We start from the raw sequence: 20,068 nt of genomic DNA, 5'->3' as shown, positions 1-20,068 counted from the left end.
AGTTCTGCTCATTGTATCTCCCACATTCCAGAATCTCTCCCTTTCATCATCTTCCCACACCACTTCCTTGGTGGCCCTCCCCTTCCCTGCCCCTCCTCTGCAGCCATCTGGCCCTCCTCCAGGGCCACTGGCCCTGTGGGTGCTGAATCTTGGCTCTGGCCACTTTCTGCTGATGTTTATCTTTGTGGTTCTGTCTCCTTCCAAATCTCAAGTTCTCTTCTGCTTGGCTCCTGGCACAGACGTTGCCCAATCCAATATTTCAGAGAAACACATGGTACAGGTGTCCCATCTCTGGTCCTTTCCTGCCGCCCCAGCCCTGTCAGCTTTTCTGCTCTGTATCATGGAAACTTTGACTCTTTGTTTCATTGAAATGATTTTAAAGTATATTTTGAAGTGGGGGCTGAGTGAATTAAGGTTTTAGGACTGAGGTCATGGCTCAGTGGTACATCTTCTATTTAGGAAGCATAAGGTCCTCAGTTCAATTCTAATACCAAAATGGGAGGGGTGGGGGAAGAGGATTTTATGTTTTTTCTTTTTTTCTGTTTATCCTTCAAAACCCCAAAGACAAGGCAGGAAGATTACTGGTTTGGGATGGGAAAGCAGCAGGAATAAAGAACTACAATCCACCACTGTGGAAAGGCATAAGGATGACGTGCAGGAAGGTTGGTAGCTCCATAGGCTAGAGCAGCTCCAGATAAGCTCTAGGGGAGCTCTGCTGCTGTTCTTAGCCAGCAGGTGATGAAACTTTGCTTTGCTTTTTAGACTGAAACTGTAACAGACTGTTGACTCATTTACATCATAGCTAGATAACATTTATTTGAGCTTTTTGAGCAAAAAATTTATTTTGAGAAACAAAGGCTCTCTGTTGTCCAGGCTGGCCTTGAACTCATGATCTTCTTGCTTCAGCAGCATCCCAAGTGCTGGGATTGCAGGGGTGGACGTCTACCCTGGGCCAGAGCTGGGGGTGTTGCCTAACATAGTTCAAGTTCTAGAGTTTAATCATCAACACTGCAAAAATAAAGTCTCAACCTTATTACAAATTGTATATAAGATGAAAGGATTTAGAAGTGTTTGTCTTATTTAACTGAAAAGACATTCTTTTTTTTTTTTTTGCCAGTCCTGGGCTTGGGCTCAGGGCCTAAGCACTGTCCCTGGATTTTCTCAAGGCTAGGGCTCTACTACTTGAGCCACAGCACCACTTCTGGCTTTTTGCTACGTATGTGGTACCGTGGAATCGAACCTGGGTCTTTGTGCTTGCTAGGCAAGCACTCTACCACTAGGCCAAACTCCCAGCCCAAAAGACATTCTTTTATACACAGCCTTTGTAGTGGTTCACACGAGTGCTTTTGCTGTGGAAGAATGTGTGAGGAGCTAGTAGAGTTGGGTTGAGGGACATGGGTTAGACACATGAGCCCAGCCAGGTCAGCACCAATCAGGCTGCTTGCTGTTCAGCTCTGAAGCAAACCTCAGGTTTTTGCTGAATTACTTATTCAAGGGTCAAGCAAACTTTAGGCACAGGGGATATAGAGGAATTTCGGAGTAAATTCTCATACAAGGGACATTATTGGGTGTATGGTCTTTAGATATTAGCCAAACTTTAACTTTTACTTATTTAAGTTTTTTTTCTTTTTCCTTTTCTTTGTTTTCCTTTTTATTTTCCAAAGCAAGATCTTGTTATGTTTCGGAGGCGCTGGCATTAGACTCTTCTGGCCACCTGAGTAGCTGGGACTACAGGCGTGCATTGCAGTGCCTGGTTTTAAATACAGAGATAATGCACTGCATTAAGAAAAACTCGGTTGGCACAGAGTTAAAAGTATATTCTCTACAAGTTAGAAGGGTGTTTTTGTTCCATAGGATCTCATTTGATCTGAAATACTGTGCAGTTATGAGCAGCTTTTTAAAGACAAGGTCCCTTGGTGAAAAGTAAGCTGTTCGGTGGTGATGGTATTTGTGGCACCCACTGTTTCTTACAGGTTGTGAATGTCACTGGGATCTCTGTTGGAACTGGCTTAGCCTCTGCTTGCGATACACTGATGTCCCAGGTGAGGATCTCGTTGCCCCTGTAAGCTTTTGGGGGGGGCAATTATTTTTCGTTCTAGAGACTGCCCAGAAAAGCGTCCATTCTGTGGTCAACTAGGCAAACACAGTACTGCCAGGGGAATGTATGTGCAGAGCAAGTAGCTCTCCTGTGTCACAGGAGGAAAACTACAGCCACATAGTTCTAGATCAGAGCTTTAGTTGTGAGTCAGGAGTAGAAGCAGCTCCTTTTGCAGTATAGAGACCATCATGGAGGGAACAAGGAAACAGAAGTGGGATAAACTTTATATCACGCAGCTTTATGCTGCTTTCTTTAGCCTAGCTAGAAGCAGAGGTGCTTATTCTCGTTATTTATCCAGACTTAAGAAGGCTCACAGGGTTTCTTGTTTTCAGGAAATATGCATCCGTTGAGGGATCTATCACGTCCTTAAAGATTCAGTTTGAGGAGAAGGCATTTGGCATAAAGGACTCCATTTTGGTTCTATGTGATCTGGTCTGTTGAGGTTGATACAGGAACTCAGTCCAAATCATTGGCTTCTCATCACAGTTATGTTACTTCCGTCCTCTGCCTCATCTGCTCAGGACCATGTTTCTCATTCTTCTTCCTGTTCTGTGTATGTGTTACTGAAGAATCGAACCCAGGGCTTCATGTATGCTAGGCAAGCACTGTACCACTAAGCCACATTCCCAGCCCAGGTCCTGACCTCTTTTAGGGGCTCCATGATGAAATCATTGGGTGAACACCAGGCCATCCTAAACTCACTTGGCCTTCCCTATAATATGAATATTTTTCTTCCTCTGCCCTACTAAGGTTTGCCCAGCCCTGGGACCCTCCCTCCCTCACCTTATACCACAACCATCATCTCCTGAAGCTTCAACCTATCTCACCGTTTCCAAATCTCCTGGTTAACTGCCCCAGTTCCCAAGAGCAGGGACCAATTGCTCAGGAGGGGTAGAACACCAGGGTGGCAACTAGCTCGCAGGGTATATCCCTGGGCCTGCAGCCCACCTGCACTCCTGGCTTCGGGAGGCATGGCTGCCTTAGTCGTAGTTGGGCAACAGGAAGTGGCTGCTTCCGTCCTTGGGCTGCTGATAGATTATTCCTTCCCCGCCCATTTGTTTCCCAAGTCCTTTGGGGGCAGGAACCTGAAACGCGTGGGCATCATACTACAGAGAGGAATCCTTATCTTGCTGCTTTGCTGCTTCCCATGCTGGGCCATCTTTATCAACACCGAGCGCCTCCTCCTGCTCCTGCAGCAAGACCCCGAAGTTGCCAGGTGAGCAGTGCCACCAGCTCACCGTTTGTGGGATCAAAGTAAGGGGAAGTCTGCTGCCGTGGGCAGATCACTAGCTGTCCTCAAACCCTTGCAAGTGGAAGCTGTGACTGTGGACCCAGATCCTAGTTGCAGGGACCTGACGACCCAGGATAATGTGCTCTTGGCCCCCAGCCCTCCTGTATGCCCTCACACCATGTTTCCCAACAAGAGTCATGTACCATTACAATTGTCTTTACTTTGAATTTTAGAGTTGTTATTGGGGTTTTGGATTCTTCCTTCCTTTCCTTTTTTTTTTTCCTTTTTAATGGTACAGAGATTTCTACTAAGGGCCTTGTGCTTGTTTGCTAGGCAGACACTCTACTACTTGAGCCATGACCCCACCATTTTTTCACTTTAGTTATTTTTCATTTGTTATTTTTAGTTACTTTTCAGATAGGATTTTGTTTGTTTGTTTGTTTTTGCCAGTCCTGGGCTTGAGCTCAGGGCCTGAGCACTGTCCTTGGACTTTCTCAAGGCTAGAGCTCTACCACTTGAGCCTCAGCACCACTTCCGGCTTTTTTCTATGTATGTGGTACTGAGGAATCAAACCCGGGTCTTCATGCATGCTAGACAAGCACTTTAACCACTAGGCCAAACTCCCAGCCCTCAGATAGGATTTTGTTTTGCTGTAGAACTGTAGTCCTCCTATTTATGCCCTCCAGGAAACTAAGATGACAGATTTGTATTACCATATTGAGATTGAGACAGTCTCACCAGCATCTTGCCTGAGTTGGCCTTGAACAGTCTCTGCCTCCTAAGTAGCTGGGATTATAGGGGTGAGGTACCACACTTGGCTTGGATTATTTTGTTTTTTTAGACTTACAGTTCCAGTGTTGCCTTTCGTGTTGCCCCTAGGATACATGGTCCCTTCTAGAAGATTCTCACTGTGAAGTAATTCTGGAGATTGCAGAAGGTTTCTTAATTGTGCTTGAGCTTTTGTTCATTTTTGTGTGTGTGCACTTTATCTTTTAGGCCAAGAAGAACCTGAAAACTGTCAAGTTGTCTGGCTTCCTTTTAGATAGCAGACATTTCACAGAGCTCATGTTGGGCAGAAAACCAAAGTTGTGAACCAGTTTCTCCCACAGAATCTGTTTTTAGTTTTAATTTTTAGGACCTAATCTGTTCAACTTGAAGAGAGTATGACTAGATACTATTTTATTATTAACTGAAGACTATTTTATTATTTCAGGATAGCTCAAGTTTATGTGATGGTTTTCATTCCAGCTCTGCCAGTAAGTTTTAAGACTGCTTCTTTTTATTAATATCGTGTATATTAATTTAGAAAGCAATTTCTTTTCATTTTCCTACATGTATGTACTATACTTTGACCATATTTCCTTCTCTTAATCCCCCCTCCTCCCTGCTCCCCCTTTTCTTCAACTTTTCCTCTTCTTTCTTCGGTCTATTTTCTTTCTGTATTTCACATCAGAGAAAAACAAACATGTGATGATGTTTTTCTACAAAAATCTAGCTTATTTCACTTAATATGATGATCTCCAGTTCTATTCATTGTCTTGCAAATTGCATGATTTTGTTCTCTATGATTGAATAATACCCCACATTTTCTCTATCCAGTCCTGTATGATATGCACCCAGGCTGTTTCCATACCTTGGCTATTGGAAATAGTGCTACTCTAAACACAGATGCAGGCATCTCCATTGTATTAATTTCTCTCCCTCTCTCTCTCTGTCTCCATTCCTGGGTTTAAGCTCAGGGCCTGGGCACTGTCCTGGGATTTTTCTTTTCAAGGCTAGAGCTCTACCACTTGAGCCTCAGCACCACTTGCTGCTTTTTTCTATGTATATGGTATTGAGGAATCGAACCCGGGTCTCCGGGCATGCTAGGCAAGCACTCTACCACTAGGCCAAACTCCCGGCCCCTCCATTGTGTTAATTTCTCTATAGATACATACATAGGAGTGATATAGCTGAATTATTTTTATTTTTGCCAGTGGTGGGGCTTGAACTCAGGCCCTGGCTGGTGTCCCTGAGCTCGCTCGCTTCCTCCCCCCCCCCTCTCTCTCTGTCTCTCTCTCTCTGCCTCTCTCTCGCCAGTCCTGGGCTTGAACTCAGGGCCTGAACACTATCCTTGGACTTTCTCAAGGATAGAGCTGTACCACTTGAGCCTCAGCACCACTTTCAGCTTTTTTGTATGTATGTGGTACCAAGGAATCAAACCCTGGGTCTTCATGCATGCTAGGCAATGCTCTACCACTAAGCCAAACTCCCCGCCCCATAGTCTCTGAGACTTTTATCACCAATGTACTTACCAAAAAGCTGGAAGTGGAGCTGTGGCTGAAGTATAGTGATAGCTTTGAGCAAAAAAACAAAAATCACTCCCCTCCCCCCAGTTATATTACTAATAGGTGTGTGTGTGTGTGTGTGTGTGTGTGTGTGTGCGCGCGCGCGCGTGTGTGTGTGTACATTACTGGAGACTGAAACTGGGCTTTGTGCTTGCTAGACAAGCCCTTTTGCTCTGGTTGTTTTTTAGATAGGGCCATCTGGACTTTGCTTCACCAACACCACTGTGCTCAATTTTTTTATTAGTTGAAATCTGGGTCTTGTGAACTTTTTGCCTGGAATGGTCTCAAACCACAAGCCTTCTGAGTTCAACCTCCTGAGTAGCTAGGATTTCAGGCATGAGCCACTGGCATCCAGCACTAATATTCTTAGTAAAATACCTTATTAAAATTTATCTAGAGCCGGGTGTTTGGCCTAGTGGTAGAGTGCTTGCCTAGCATGCATGAAGACCTGGGTTTGATTCCTCTATACCACATACATAGAAAAATCCAAAAGTGGTGCTGAGGCTCATGTGGTAGAGCTCTAGCCTTGAGAAAGCCCAAGGGTAGTGCTCAGGCCCTGAGTTCAAGCCCCAGGACTAGCAAAAAGAATGTATCTACTGATAGACATATATTGGTGGCTTATGCCTGTAATTCTAGCTACTCAGGAGGCTGAGATCTGAGGATCTTGGTTCAAAGACAGTAGGTAAGTGTGTGAGACTTTTGTCTCCAATTATCAAAAAGAAGCCAGAAGTGGAGCTGTGGCTCATGTGATAGAGTACCAGTCTTGAGCAAAAAAACTCAAGGACAGTACCTAGGCCTTGCATTCAAGCTGGCACAAAATAAATAAGTATCTGCTAGGACTAGGGTTGGAGCTCATTGATAAAGCCCTTACTTACATGTGCCAGGCCTAGGTTTGATCCAGCTCACCACATGCCGGGGCCAGCCGGCAGCAAGCCAGGGTTCGCAGATCGGGGTTCCTGAAATAGGGGGCAAGGACTAGGAAGAAATAGAAGAGAGACAGACACACCGGGTCCGGGATGTCCGCAGTCCAGGTAAAGACTGCCGCGTTTATTTTTCACTCTGCTTCTTCCCTCCTCCAGACCCAGGGAACCTCCAGGTGTTACATTCATATGGTAATTCTCAGGTCATTTACATAGAATAGGGCCAGAAAACAATAAGACAATAAAGCCATCGTCTGATGCAAGTCAAGGTACAGTTGGATTCCACTCTGGCTCCCAACAACCACAGAACAACAGCAGCAACAAGGCAGGAATTAAATAAAACTTATTTTCTGCTTACTGTCTAGGCAGCATTCCTGTTCCAGCTGCAGACAAGATACTTGCAGAGTCAGGTAATTTTTTTTTATATGTTCACTCCATATCCTGGAAATACATGGTAAATATTTTGAAGGAACTGTCTCCTGTTTTCTTTTTGTCCCCTGTACAAGGACTTTCTACAGAAAGCAATGGCTACAACCAGTTGCCAGTAGCTCAAACCTGTAATATTACCTACTTAAGAGATGAAGATTTAAGGAGTGCTGTTCAAAGCCAGCCTGGGCAGGAAAGTACATTAGACATTTCTCTACCAGAAATAAAATAGCAGAAGAACCAGAAGTGGTGCTGTGGCTCAAGCAAAAAAGTTCAGGGATAGTGCCCAGGTCCTGAGTTTGAGCCCCAGAATGGGTATATGCACACATGCACAGGCATACACACACACACAATACATACTTTGCACACTTTGTTTTTGCTAGTCCTGGGACTTGTACTCAGGGCCAAGGTTCTGTTCCTGAGCCACTCTGTGCTCAAGGCTAACGCGCTACCACTTGAGCCACAGCACCACTTCCAGCTTTTTCCTGTGTATGTGGTACTGAGGAATCAAACCCACTAAGCCATTTGCCCGCCCCCTGCATAGTTTTTGCCCAATAATTCATGCATAACCCCCCTTCCCACCAAGCTCATTGTAGAGCCCTAGGGCTGTCTATCATTCAGCCAGGAGAGATGCCAGATCTAGTCCATCTGGTTGTCCCTCATTTCCTTCAGCATTCCCCATTCTCCCTGCTTCTTCAGGGCTGGCAGCTTGATGTTGCTCCTGACTTAATGGATGTGAGTGTGTGGAGCCCACCGTGCTCTTAGCACACCAGATTCAGAAGGAAAGGGAAGAAGTTGGCCAGAGCTGACTAGGCAGAGGCTGAGCTCAAGGAGAGCTCCCAGCTCATCTTTAGGCAAGCGGCTGGCTAGCTTTAAACACGGAGGCCACTGTCCACTGAAGCCCTAGTGAATACACTCTGCTTTGATAGCATTCAACAGTTTAAATACAGGGAAAAAAAGCTTAAGTTTTACTTAAAGAAAATGTTCATCTGAGCGGAAATGAGCAAATGGCCCCATTAAGCAGAGAGCTGACATTTCCCATACATGTGCTTCCAAGTAGCATCTAGCCATGAGTAGGGGTTCACCATGCCAAGAACAGTCGAGCAGCGTGCCCCCAGTGTCTCCCCAGTGGTACTTGCCACCCCAGTGTGTGGTGCCTTTTGTTTCTCCAATCTTGTGTAACTTCGCCCTCCTTAAAAACCATCCTGTGTCAGCCTGGTCCTGGTGGCTCACACCTGTCATCCTAACTTCTGAAGAGGCTGAGATCTGAGGATCACGGTTCAAAGCCAGCTTGGGAAGGAAAGTCCAGGAGACTCTTCTCTCCAATGAACCATCAGAAAACTGGAAGTGGAGCTGTGGCTCAGAGAGAAAGTGCCAGCCTTGAGCTGAGAAGCTTGGGGACAGCCCCTAAACTCAGAGTTCAAGCTCCACAACTGACAAAAATAGCTATGCATGTTTCTTTGAAAGCCTAGCTACCTCTCTGGAAGAAATACTCATGCTTTCTTCCCTGTTTTGGGTTTTTTTAGGGCATCATAATGCCTCAGGTTGTGACCGGGATTGCAGCAAACATCCTCAATGTGTGCATGAATGCCCTGCTGCTCTATGCCCTGGACCTCGGAGTGGTGTAAGTCACACACACAGGGTGTCTAGGGGCTGGGTGGGCCCTGCGCCAGGGGCTGAAAAACTAGAACTGAAGCAAGATATGCAGACAGGCCAGCAGGCACTTACACGTTGATGGTCAGATGTTCAGCATGGCAGGTAAGAGGTGGCTGCTGAGGGTGCCAGCTCGGCTGGTGGATGGCCGTGAGCAGAGGTTAGGTGGAGAGATAGGGACAAAGACCTGGAGGAAGCAGTGTTGGCTCACATCTGGATTTGGAGTTAGGCTGGGGAGGCAGCTTGCCACAGGCAGGGGAAGCTTAAGTAGGCCAATCAAGAAGGAGTAACAGATGCCTGGCAGGATTCTCCCAGGATCTCCCAATTATAAGCAACAGAGCAAATTCCATCTCATGAAACTTGATGGGACAGTGTTCTACAAAGAAAGATAGAAGTTTGGGCTTTCTTCAGTATGAGTTTATGTGTCCTGCTGCTCCAGTCCTCACCAGAGGACACGTCTGGGCCTTCTGTCCCAAGCCAGCCTCCACACATGTGGCCCGAGACTCCATCTGGAGCCTCACCAATTTTAGATTGCTTCAAGTCAATGTGAGCCCTTTATTGACAAAATTCACTGTACTGGATCATGACCAGCACTTAAAAAAAGTACCATAGATGAACTAGAAGAGAATAGAGGAGAAAACCGGAGACTCAGTTGCGGCAAGGTGTATTTGTTGAGATTTGTTTTGGGTGTGAGTGGTGTGTGCACCTGTTAATGTGGGCACTTGGGTAGTGGTGGAGAATTTATTATTGTTCACAGCCATCATTTGAATGACAGCATATACTGGTAGGGGAGAGGGGAGATTCAGTGGTGAAGCACTTGACTGGCATGTACCAGGCCCTGAGATCTATCCTCAGCACCTGAAAAAGAAAGAAAAAGAAAGAGCTGGTGGTGGTGGAGCGGATGGCTCACACTTGTAATCCTAACTACTCAGGAGGCTGAGACTGGAGGATTGCTTTCAAAGCCAGCCGGGGCATGAAAGTCTGTGAGACTCTTATCTCCAGTTAACCACCCGAAAACTGGAAGTGGCGTGGGTTCAAGTGTTAGAACGGTAGTCTTGATCTGAAGAGCTCAGGGACAGTGCCCAGCCCCAGAGTTCAAGCTCCACAACTGACAGAAACAAATGAACCTCACGGGTTCTATTTGAAGTATCCGTTTGGTAATAATGGCCTTTTCTCCTCCAGAGGGTCCGCCTGGGCTAACACCACCTCCCAGTTCGTCCTGTCTGCTCTGCTCTTCCTCTACGTGTGGTGGAAACAAATTCACATCAGCACCTGGGGAGGTACACTGCATTGCTCCCTTACCTTCCTTCCTTACCTCGTCTGTAGTAAGATACAACTCTGGATTCTGAACTTTCTTCCCAAATGTCCTGGGGCTTAAACTCCCGGTGTGGGCTCCGTCCCTGAGCCTCTTTTTGCTCAAGGCTAATGCTCTGCCACTTGAGCCACAGCACCACTTCCTGGCTTTTTCTGTGTAGGTGGTACTGAGGAATCGAACCCAGGACTTCATGCATGCTAGGCAAGCACTCTACCACTGGCCACATCCTCAGCCCCCAAATGTTTTTTAATCTCCTGGGAAATCTAAGAGTTTTTGTTTTTTTTTTTTCAAAAAATGCTGAAGTAACTAAAATTGTAAAAGTGAAATGGTCAGTGATGGGATATTTTTGTGTTTATGAAATGAAACTGATGGGTCATGTGGGGATCCTATTTTTAATTTTTTGAGGAACTTGAATAATTGTTTTCCCATGGGGGTCACTTTTTATATTCCAGCCCCACCAACAGTACATACCGTTTGTCGACCTCCTTGGCTGCCTTTGTTGTTTTCTGGGGCTTGGTTTAGTTTTGTTTTCTTTCTTTCTTTCTTTCTTTCTTTCTCTCTTTCTTTCTTTCTTTCTTTCTTTCTTTCTTTCTTTCTTTCTTTCTCTTTCTCTCTCTCTCTCTCTCTCTCTCTCTCTCTCTCTCTCTCTCTCTTTCTTTCTTTCTTTCTTTCTTTGTCACAGGGCTTGAACTCTGGGGCTCAAGGATAGCACTCTACCATTTGAGCCACAGCACCACTTCCAGTTTTCTGGTGGTTATTTGTAGATAAGAGTATCATGGCCTTTCAGCCCGCTCTGGTTTGAACTGTGATCCTTAGATCTCAGCTTTCTGAATTGTTAGGATTACAGGCATGAGCCACCGGCTTCTGGCTTATTTGTTCTTTTGTTTTGTTTTTTTTTGTTCTTTAGTTTTAGGTAACCTAATAAGTTTGGGTTGGTTTTAATTTACATTTTCCTAATGATTAGTGATATTACCATCTTTTCATCTGCTTGTCCATTTGTATATCTTCTTTAGAGAAATAGTCATTGTCCAGTCAGGTGCTAATGGCTCATGCCTGTAATCCTAGTTACCCAGGAGGCTGAGATCTGAGGACTGCAGTTCAAAGCCAGCCTGGACAGGAAGAATCTATGAGACTATCATCATTTAACCACAAAAAGCTGGAAGTAGAGTTATGACTTAAGTGGTAGAGTATTGCCCTGAAGTAAAAGCAGCTCAGGGACAGCACCCAGGCATAGCATACACATGCATACATATAAATTGTTTGCTCATTTTAAAATTGAGTTAGTTCCTCTTATTGCTGAATTATGGAAGATTTTTATGAATTATGGACACAATGTATCCAGATATCCTTATAAACATATAGGCTTTACAAATATTTTCTCCCATTCTTGGGTGATATGCCCTTTGATGCCTAGAAGTTGCTCATATTCTTGTAGTCTAATTGATTTTTTGTTGTTTGTTGTATGTGAACAGAATGCATTTTAAAGTGTCTAAAAGCTGGATGTGGTGGCTCATGCTTGTAAACCTAGTTAATCAGGATGCTGAGGCAGTAGGATTACTTGAGACCAGTAGTTCAAGGCCAGCCAAGGCAATATGGCAAGACTGTCTCTAAAAGAAACCTCTTGGGGCCGGGAGTTTGGCCTAGTGGTAGAGTGCTTGCCTAGCATGCACGAAGACCCGAGTTCAGTTCCTTGGTGCCATATACATAGAAAAAGCCAGAAGTGGTGCTGAGGCTCAAGTGGTAGAGCTCTAGCCTTGAGAAAAATCCAAGGACAGTGCTCAGGCCCTGAGCTTAAGCCCAGGACTGGCAAAAAAAAAAAAAAAGAAACCTCTCCATATTACCATATGCATGTGATACACACTTACATGTGTAAACACATATATGTGTGCATATAAATGAAGGTATATATGTATTTGTGTATATATATGCAAATGTTATCTTCAATTTATTTTTGAAATGTGTGTGTGCTCACACACACATACAACCTAGATCCAGTATATCTATCTATTTATTATCTGTCTCTATTTTTCATACCATAGTGTGCATCTATCATATTTTATTTCTCTGGTTCCCTGGGGCTAGTCTCCTTTCCCCCACCCCCACTTACACACCAATTCCAGCCCCAGTCTGTCACACAGCTAATGTCTTGTATTTTTTTTTTTTAATTGAGCTGCCATCTCTACCCCTGTGTGGGTGACAGGGCACCAATATAGTTCAGTTCACTGCATATTGCCACGTTGATACCTGCCATCTCCGGTGCCCATCCCTTCATCTTCATGCTGGGCTGGAGACTGGGGCACCCTGGTCTTGGGCTAAGTAGAAGAATAGGATGTGGAATGGAGCGGCTGGTGTGAAGGAGCCCTGAGCAATGCATGCATGTGCTGTGTGCTTGCCTGTTCTCCAGGCTGGACTCGAGAGTGCTTCCAGGAGTGGAGCTCCTACGCTCGCCTGGCCATCCCCAGCATGTTCATGCTGTGCATCGAGTGGTGGACCTTCGAGATTGGAACGTTCCTGGCAGGTTTGTCAGCATCCCTTGCATGCCGCTGTTTCATCAGCCTCTCAAAGACATCTGCCATATAGGCATAGACCCTTCATCAGCCATACACGTTCTCAAGCCAGGCAGGGTTTCAGCTCCACTGTGCCCTCTGTTCATTTCTGTAAATGCCGAAAAGGGAAGCTGCTGGTAAAGAGGTTGGATGTGAACTGGCATTGGTGGCTCCCTGTGTAATCCTGGCTACTCAGGAGGGTAAGATCTGAGAATTGTGGTTCAGAGCTAGCCCGGGTGAGAAAGTCCATGCGACTCTCATCTCCAGTTAACCACCAGAACACCGGAAGTGACGCTGTGACTCAAAGTGGTAAAGCCCTAGCCTTGAGCAAAAGAGGTTAGGCCCCGAGTTCAAGCTCCATGACTGACCACAAAGAGAGAGAGGGGGGTGAAGGGGAGCGAGTTTGGATGTGCTAAGGAGCAGGAAGACAAAAATCCCATTTAGGTCTCCAAACTGTCACATCAGCTTAGGCATCTGGCCAAGGCTGGGGCACTTTAACACACACAGAAAAATGGTAGGCTTCACTCTGTTTTACATAGACCTGGCATGGTATTTTTTTTTTTGCCAGTTGTGGGGCTTGAACTCAGGGCCTGAGCACTGTCCTTGGACTTTCTCAAGGCTAGAGCTCTACCACTTGAGCCTCAGCACCACTTCTGGCTTTTTTCTATGTATGTGGTACCGAGGAATCGAACCCGGGTCTTCATGCATGCTAGGCAAGCACTTTAACCACTAGGCCAAACTCCCGGCCCCTGGCATGGTATTTTATGTAGCCATCTTCTCATTAGCAATGTAATAGAGCAAGCTGTAGACACAGGAAATGGCAGTGTCGGGGAGGGGGGCAGCATCTGTAAATACTTCCGGGGCATTCTTGGCCATTATAGAAATAGGTTCTAGGGGCTGGAGTCAGTGACAGAGCTTCCTTAGCATGCCCTGGCTTCCCTCCCCAGCATGGCCAAACAAAATATGGTATGTGTATACCTTGTGTGTTCCAGTTTTATAAGAAGGAAGTTGCCTTCCATCTACTTTTTTTTTTTTTTACAATGTGTTATGTGTGTTCTAATGTTTCAGGACTCATTAATGTGACAGAGCTGGGTGCCCAGGCCATCATTTATGAACTGGCTTCTGTGGCCTACATGGTAAGAACCACACCTGGGGGTGGGGGGAAGAGGGGAAAAAGAGACAGAGAGACACCGAGAGAAAGTTAATCATGGACCACTCCCCATGCCATTGGTGAGTGTGATTTAACCTTTCTGGACTTCAGCTTCCTCTTCTACAAACTAGGGGAAAGTAGCTACTTTGCAGATGAAAACTGAGTTGGTAAGACATCACTTAGTCCAATTCAGCTAACTAATGTGGAGTCAGTGCTAGGATCTAGCAATGAAAGGGATGGTAGGGTGAAAATGGAGGAAGATGCCAGGAGAGGAGATAGCTTCTTTGGTAGGAAGCAGGCTTACCCAAGGACTGCAGGGAAAGAGACTAAGGCAAGGTTAGAGAGACAGAGAGCGCCTGGGTTTCCTGTTGGTCACAGGAGACCTTGTGGTATGATGAGGCCAACGTCCCAGGAAGGGAAAGGAGTTGGAGGCTGCTGAGAGATGTTCTGCCTGCGGGTGTGATTGGCAGTTAGTAGAATGTGATGTCACTCTTCCAGGACAATGATGGAAAGGGATGTTTGGCAAAATGTTCCTGGATGTGGTTCTGCACCCATTGCTTGGCTCTTTATGCTATGATTCCCTTTCTACTTGCCTCTTCCTGTCACATCTGATAGGATACTTTAACTTTAAAAATTCAATGAACAGGAGCTGGGAGTTTGACCTAGTGGTAGAGTGCTTGCCTAGCGTGCACAAAGACCTGGGTTCAAGTCCTCAGTACCATATACACAGGAAAAAGCCAGAGTGGTGCTGTGGCTCAAGTGGTAGAGCTCTAGCCCTGAGAAAACCCAGGGACAGTGCTTGGGCCCATGATTGGCAAAAAAAAAGATTCAATGAGTACTGTATTATTGTATTGAAGATTCTAGCCTGGACAATTAGGTGATAAAATGAAATAAAGATATTATGATTGGAAAGAAGGAAAACTATCCCTACTTACCAATGGCATGATTGTGTGTGTGTGTGTGTGTGTGTGTGTGTGTGTGTGTGTGTGTGTGCTGATACTAGAGCTTAAACTTGGACTCTTGCACTTTCACTTGGATTTTTTGCTCATGGTCCACACTGAGCCATACCTCCAGTTGTATACTTTGCAGATTAATTGGAAATGGAGTCCCTGGGGACTTTTCTATCCAGGCTGGCTTGAATATGTGTCCTCCAGATCTCTCTCAGCCTTGTGAGTAACTAAGATTTTAGATATGAGTGACCAGTGCCTGGCTATCTAGTATTGTCTTGATTACACACACACAATTTTATCCTTGAGAACATAATGCTAAAGAAATCTTGTTCGAAATGAATATTTCATTATCTCAATATATGAAAAATGAGCGTTTTACTTTTTATCAGTGGGGTTAATCATTTTTATATTTAACTAGTTTTAATGATCCTTGCCTATTTATATTTAGTGGGATTGTTTCTTCTTTGTTTATATGAGTTCTTTGTAATGGGAAGATTGTTTTCTATTGGTTTCACTAGTGATAAACTTTTCTTATTTTTTTTCTTTTTACTGTTATTATGAAGGTAATGTACAAAGAGGTTACAGTTACATATGTCAGGTAATGAGTGCATTTCTTTTTGGACAATATCATCTCTTCCTTTGCTGTCTCCATCCCAAGAGTTGTATAGTTTATTTTCAACATAGGGTCTAGTGAGTACCAGTGCTGCATTTGTTCACCCCTCTGTCCCTTTGTCTGTGTGTTTTTATGTGTTCTTAAAATATTTTTTTTAACAATTACAAGGTTAGCTCACACAGGGGCTGGGAGTTTGGCCTAGTTTGTAGAGTGCTTGCCTAACATGCATGAAGCCCTGGGTTTGATTCCTTAGTACCAAAGACACAGAAAAAGCCAGAAGTGTGCTGTGGCTCAAGTGGTAGAACACTACCCTTGAGCAAAAGAAGCTCAGGGACAGTGCCTAAGTCCTGAGTTCAGATTCCAGGACTGGCAAAAAAAAAAGAAGTTATCTCATACATACTGGCCAGCAAATAATGCTTTTGCAGAATTCAAGTGCACAAAATTTTTCCACCTGGTTTCAGAGCCATTTCTATCCATTTGGATTTGGTTCTGTGATGGTCATCAAGCTTTGTTCTTAGTTTTTGTTGTTACTTTTGTGATTTTTTTTGATGATCCTAATATTTGACAGGAGAGCCTCACAGTTGGTAAGCAGGTGCTTTACTGCTTGAGCCAGGTCCTAGCCCTCCATCTACATTTGTTATCACTTTTGCCCTGTAACTGTTGACTCAGGAGTGACAAGGAACTCGGCTTTCTTCTCCTAGCATCTCCCTCCAGCCCTCCTTTGACTGTTTTATTTCTAGTTCTCTTGCTTTTATGACTTGAAATAACAAACACTGGCCTCTTTTTCTTCATCTATCAACTTTATACTCCTTGCAGCTTGACCCCCTAAATTATGAGGAATGTTGTGTCCCTACATTTCTTTCTACTCCTCTTCTCACTTGCCTTCCAAATTCCACCCTTGTGCTATGTATGAGCTAGGCACTAGTCTAAACAATTTACAAAGAGCAACTCATGGACTCCTTATTAAAATGCCATATGGGGAGTTTATAGTTACTTCCCACATAGAGATGAGGAAACTGAACTCCAGAGAATAGCATCTTCTGTCCAAGTTCAAGGTAATATATAAATGGGATTGGAGTCTGGGTACTGGCTCTAATTCATAGCCTCTACTCTTGTGTTATACATCCGCCTCTAGCTTTACTGTTTTTATTTAGTGAAGGCTATAATTATGTTCTATGTCTTTCATACCCTAGCAGTTATCTGAAAGAAGCAAATATTACCTAATAATAATATGATTTTTTAGCAGTATGATTTACAGACCTAACTGATGGTTTGTGCATCAGATAAGACGTAAGTGAAACCCAGTAGTCACCTAAACTCTGCACTGGAAAATCTTGCATATGTGGAAGATGAGGTGGATGATTTTTTTAAATTATTTTGCTAGTTGGTGAAAATGCATATTTTCATTTTGATTTCTATTTAGGCCAGTTTTTTGTTTTGCCAGTCCTGGGCTTAAGCTCAGGGCCTGAGCACTGTCCTTGGATTTTTCTCAAGGCTAGAGCTCTACCACTTGAGCCTTAGCACCACTTCCGGCTTTTTCTAAGTATGTGGTACCGAGGAATCAAACCCGGGTCTTCGTGCATGCTAGGCAAGCACTCTACCACTAGGCCAAACTCCCGGCCCAGGCTAGGATTTTTTTTACAGTGTTTTATTTGTTTCTCTGGTACCTCTAGTAAGCTTTATTTATTGGCCAGCAGTGTGGGTTTTGCCTATGTTAAGACTATTAGTGTTTACATCAGGGCTCTTCAAAGTCCTTTAATGCCTCTGATTTCTGGACTTTGCCTAGTATTATACAGAGCTCTCCTTCCAAATTTTCTTTCATGAAGTTGTCTATACTTTGTTCCATTTCTTTTTCTTAGACTGTTTAAATTTTAGTTTTTAGTATATAGTTGTAGAATGTTCAGGAGCTATGTACATTAGAAACTCTTTCTTTTCCTTGATATATGTTTAATACTTTGAGCATAGGATTCTAGATTCAAAACTTGTTTCCCTCCAAATTTTTTTATTCCTTTTTTTTTTTTTTGCCAGTCCCTGGGGCTTGAACTCAGGGCCTGAGCTTGGGTTTTCTCAAGGCTAGAACTCTACCACTTGAGCCACAGCACCACTTCTGGCTTTTTCTACGTATGTGGTACCAAGGAATCAAACCTGGGTCTTCGTCCATGCTAGGCAAGTACTCTTACCAGTAGGCCAAATTCCTGACCCTCCCTCTGAATTTTGAAGATATGGCTTCTTGTTCTGGCACTCGGGGGTACTGGATCTCTAAGGGCTATTTCCCTCTTTGTCGATGACTAAACAGGGTCTGATTTCCAGTAGTGTATCCTCAGGAATATTTACTGGCACTTCAAATTGACAAGGTACTCTTATTCAATACTATGGAAAAAATTCCAAGTCAGTCTCTGTCCAAGATGATACTTCATATGGCAATAATATTAAGATCTTTTAGTTCTATTTTGGCTCTTGTTCCTGTGCCAACAACATGATTTTTCTCTTAGTCCTGAAACTTCACAGGAGCATACTTCTGAGAATGGGTTGGCGGATGGATGGATAGACAGATAAATGGATAGATAGAATTTGTTTCACTTTGTGATACCTTTTCAATGTGAAAACTGTCATTGCTCAGCTCTGAAAAAGTTTTAATTTTTTCTTCCCTTTTCTGTACATTTTTCTGTTCTTTTAAATTTTCCTAGTAGATAGGTATTAACTTCTTGGACTAATTGTGTTGGTTTTGACCTTTTATATACCTGAAATAAATCTTTTTGTTGTTGTTGTTTACTCTTCTGGTGTCTTGGATTTCATTTTTAGTTTCCAAGAACTCATTCTCACTGTTGTTTCCTCATAGAACTCTACAGTTTCAGGCTTCCCTGACTTTATGTATCTCTAAGGTGATTACATTAAATCTTTGTGGTTTTTTTTTTGTTTGTTTGTTTGTTTTTTTGGTGGGGGGAGAGGTTATGGAGCTTGAACTCTGGGCCTGGAAGCTGTCCCTGACCTTTTCAGCTCAAGGCTACCACCCTACCCATTGAGCCTCAGCCCCACTTCCCCTTTTCTAGTGGTTAGTTGGAGATAAGAGTCTCACGGTCGTTAGTGCTCGGGATTGTTTTGAACCTCCATTCCTAGATCTCAGCTTCCTGAGTAGCTAGGATTACAGGCATGAGCCACCATGCCCAGCTTACATTGAATCTTTAAACAATCTTTCCTGTTCTTTGAAACAGCTGTTTTGTTTCCTCTGTGGCCAATGGCCTTTTATTTATCTTTGGGGAAATGACATTCAGTCTTCCTCAAACCATGGGATTTTTAAAGCCCAGTTATATATATATATATATATATATATATATATATATATATATATATATACACACACACACACACACACATATATATATATATATATATATATATATATATATATATATGTGAATGAAATGAGCCACGTATAATGACACCAGCCTAAATCCCAACACTCAGAGGGAGGATCTGGGCTTCAAGGCCAGCCCTAGTTATATACATACCTTGCATATACATAAATAAACAAATACATAAATAAATGGCTAACATAGCATTCCTGTCCTGTTATTTGGAGATTTGTTTTTTTTTCCTCCAACAATCTTTCCCCAGCACCTGTCAAGTAACATCTTCATCTTCAGGTTTGTGGATAAGAACTACGCAGTTATGGACTGGCCTCCTCACTCTTACCCCACATTGCTTCTATATCTACCATCTTCAATGACATAAAGGAGGGCTTGCTTCTGGGCCTCAGCCCTTTTGGGGATAGAGGTGAGGATGGCAGCGGTCCAGGGACGTGTGAGGACCTCTCCTTAGGTACAGTGCCTTCTGCGTACACAGAACCTGGAACTTAGGTTGCCAGGGAACTGTTGGGACAAAAGAGTTGAGATCCTGCCATCTGGTATGTTCTGGGGTGTGGTTGCCCAGTCCACCCGAGTGTGAACATACACCTGCTTTCCTGTTCCCTGTGTTTGTGGTTTTGGAAAAGGGATGGGAATTGAAAATATGAGCTGGTCAGTCATTTAAAAAAATCCAATTTAGCCAGGCACCAGTAGCTTACAACCATAATCCTAGTTACTCAGGAGGCTGAGATCTGAGGACTGTGGTTTGAAGCCAGCCCAGACAGGAAAGTCTATGAGACTCATATATCCAATTAGGCGCCAAAAAACTGAAAGTGGAGCTGTGGCCCAAAGTGGTAGAGTGATAGCCTTGAGCAAAACAGCTCAGGAACAGTATCTAGGCCCTGAGTTTAAGCCCAGTCCCAGCACACACACATAAAAGGTATACGCTGGAGTGTGTGTGTGTTCGCACATGTGCAGGCATGCGTGTGCTAGTTCTGGTGTTTGAACTCAAAACCTTGATATCTTGCTAGGCTTTTTTTTTCCCCTCACAACTATTTTTGTTGTTGTTGTTGTGGGTTGTGGGGCTTGAACTCTGGGCCTGAGTGCTGTCCTTGAGCTCTTCAGCTCAAGGCTACCACCCTACTCCTAGAGCCACAGCCCCACTTCCCTTATTTTTTTTTAGTGATTAATTGGAGATAACAGTCTCATGTTCTTTAGTACCCGGGCTGGCTTTGAACCTTGATCCTCAGATCTCAGCCTCCTGAGTAGCTAGGATTACAGGCGTGAGCCACCTTGCTGGTCTTACGATTATTTTTCAAGTCCTTTTTTGAGACGTGATACTGGGGCTTGTAGTGTCACTGTCTCACTATCTTTTTTGTCCTGGTTGGCCTCAACCCTGTATTCTCCCTATGTCTGCCTCCTAAGTAGCTGTCATTTTAGATGTGAGGCATTGAACTGAGACTCAAGTTCTTAATCTTAGTAATTTAGTATATAG

At 44.0% G+C, this 20,068-nt stretch overlaps 1 protein-coding gene and 1 long non-coding RNA gene across 2 annotated transcripts in view; one reads left to right on the top strand and one right to left on the bottom strand.

The window, feature by feature from the left end:
- The window catches only part of LOC150050864 (multidrug and toxin extrusion protein 2), a 36,205-nt gene that overhangs the window by 2,912 nt on the left and 13,225 nt on the right, over positions 1-20,068 (top strand). The window contains exons 3-10 of the mRNA XM_090349440.1: positions 1,974-2,042; positions 3,166-3,314; positions 4,543-4,585; positions 6,942-6,986; positions 8,529-8,626; positions 9,838-9,935; positions 12,375-12,488; positions 13,585-13,652. Coding sequence (XP_090205566.1) covers positions 1,974-2,042; positions 3,166-3,314; positions 4,543-4,585; positions 6,942-6,986; positions 8,529-8,626; positions 9,838-9,935; positions 12,375-12,488; positions 13,585-13,652 — 684 coding nt within the window. The remainder of the gene's footprint in view (positions 1-1,973; positions 2,043-3,165; positions 3,315-4,542; positions 4,586-6,941; positions 6,987-8,528; positions 8,627-9,837; positions 9,936-12,374; positions 12,489-13,584; positions 13,653-20,068) is intronic.
- On the bottom strand, positions 9,212-19,048 carry LOC150050865 (uncharacterized). The gene is made up of 3 exons (XR_016538266.1): positions 18,923-19,048; positions 12,364-12,625; positions 9,212-9,513 (listed from the first exon to the last, which is right to left on the bottom strand). It is a non-coding gene; the product is annotated as an uncharacterized LOC150050865 (long non-coding RNA).

This window comes from Megascapheus bottae, chromosome 17 (assembly GCF_031878675.1).
Source record: "Megascapheus bottae isolate mThoBot1 chromosome 17, mThoBot2.hap1, whole genome shotgun sequence".
Taxonomy (NCBI): Eukaryota; Metazoa; Chordata; class Mammalia; order Rodentia; family Geomyidae; genus Megascapheus; species Megascapheus bottae.
This window is presented reverse-complemented; position numbering and strand designations above follow the sequence as displayed.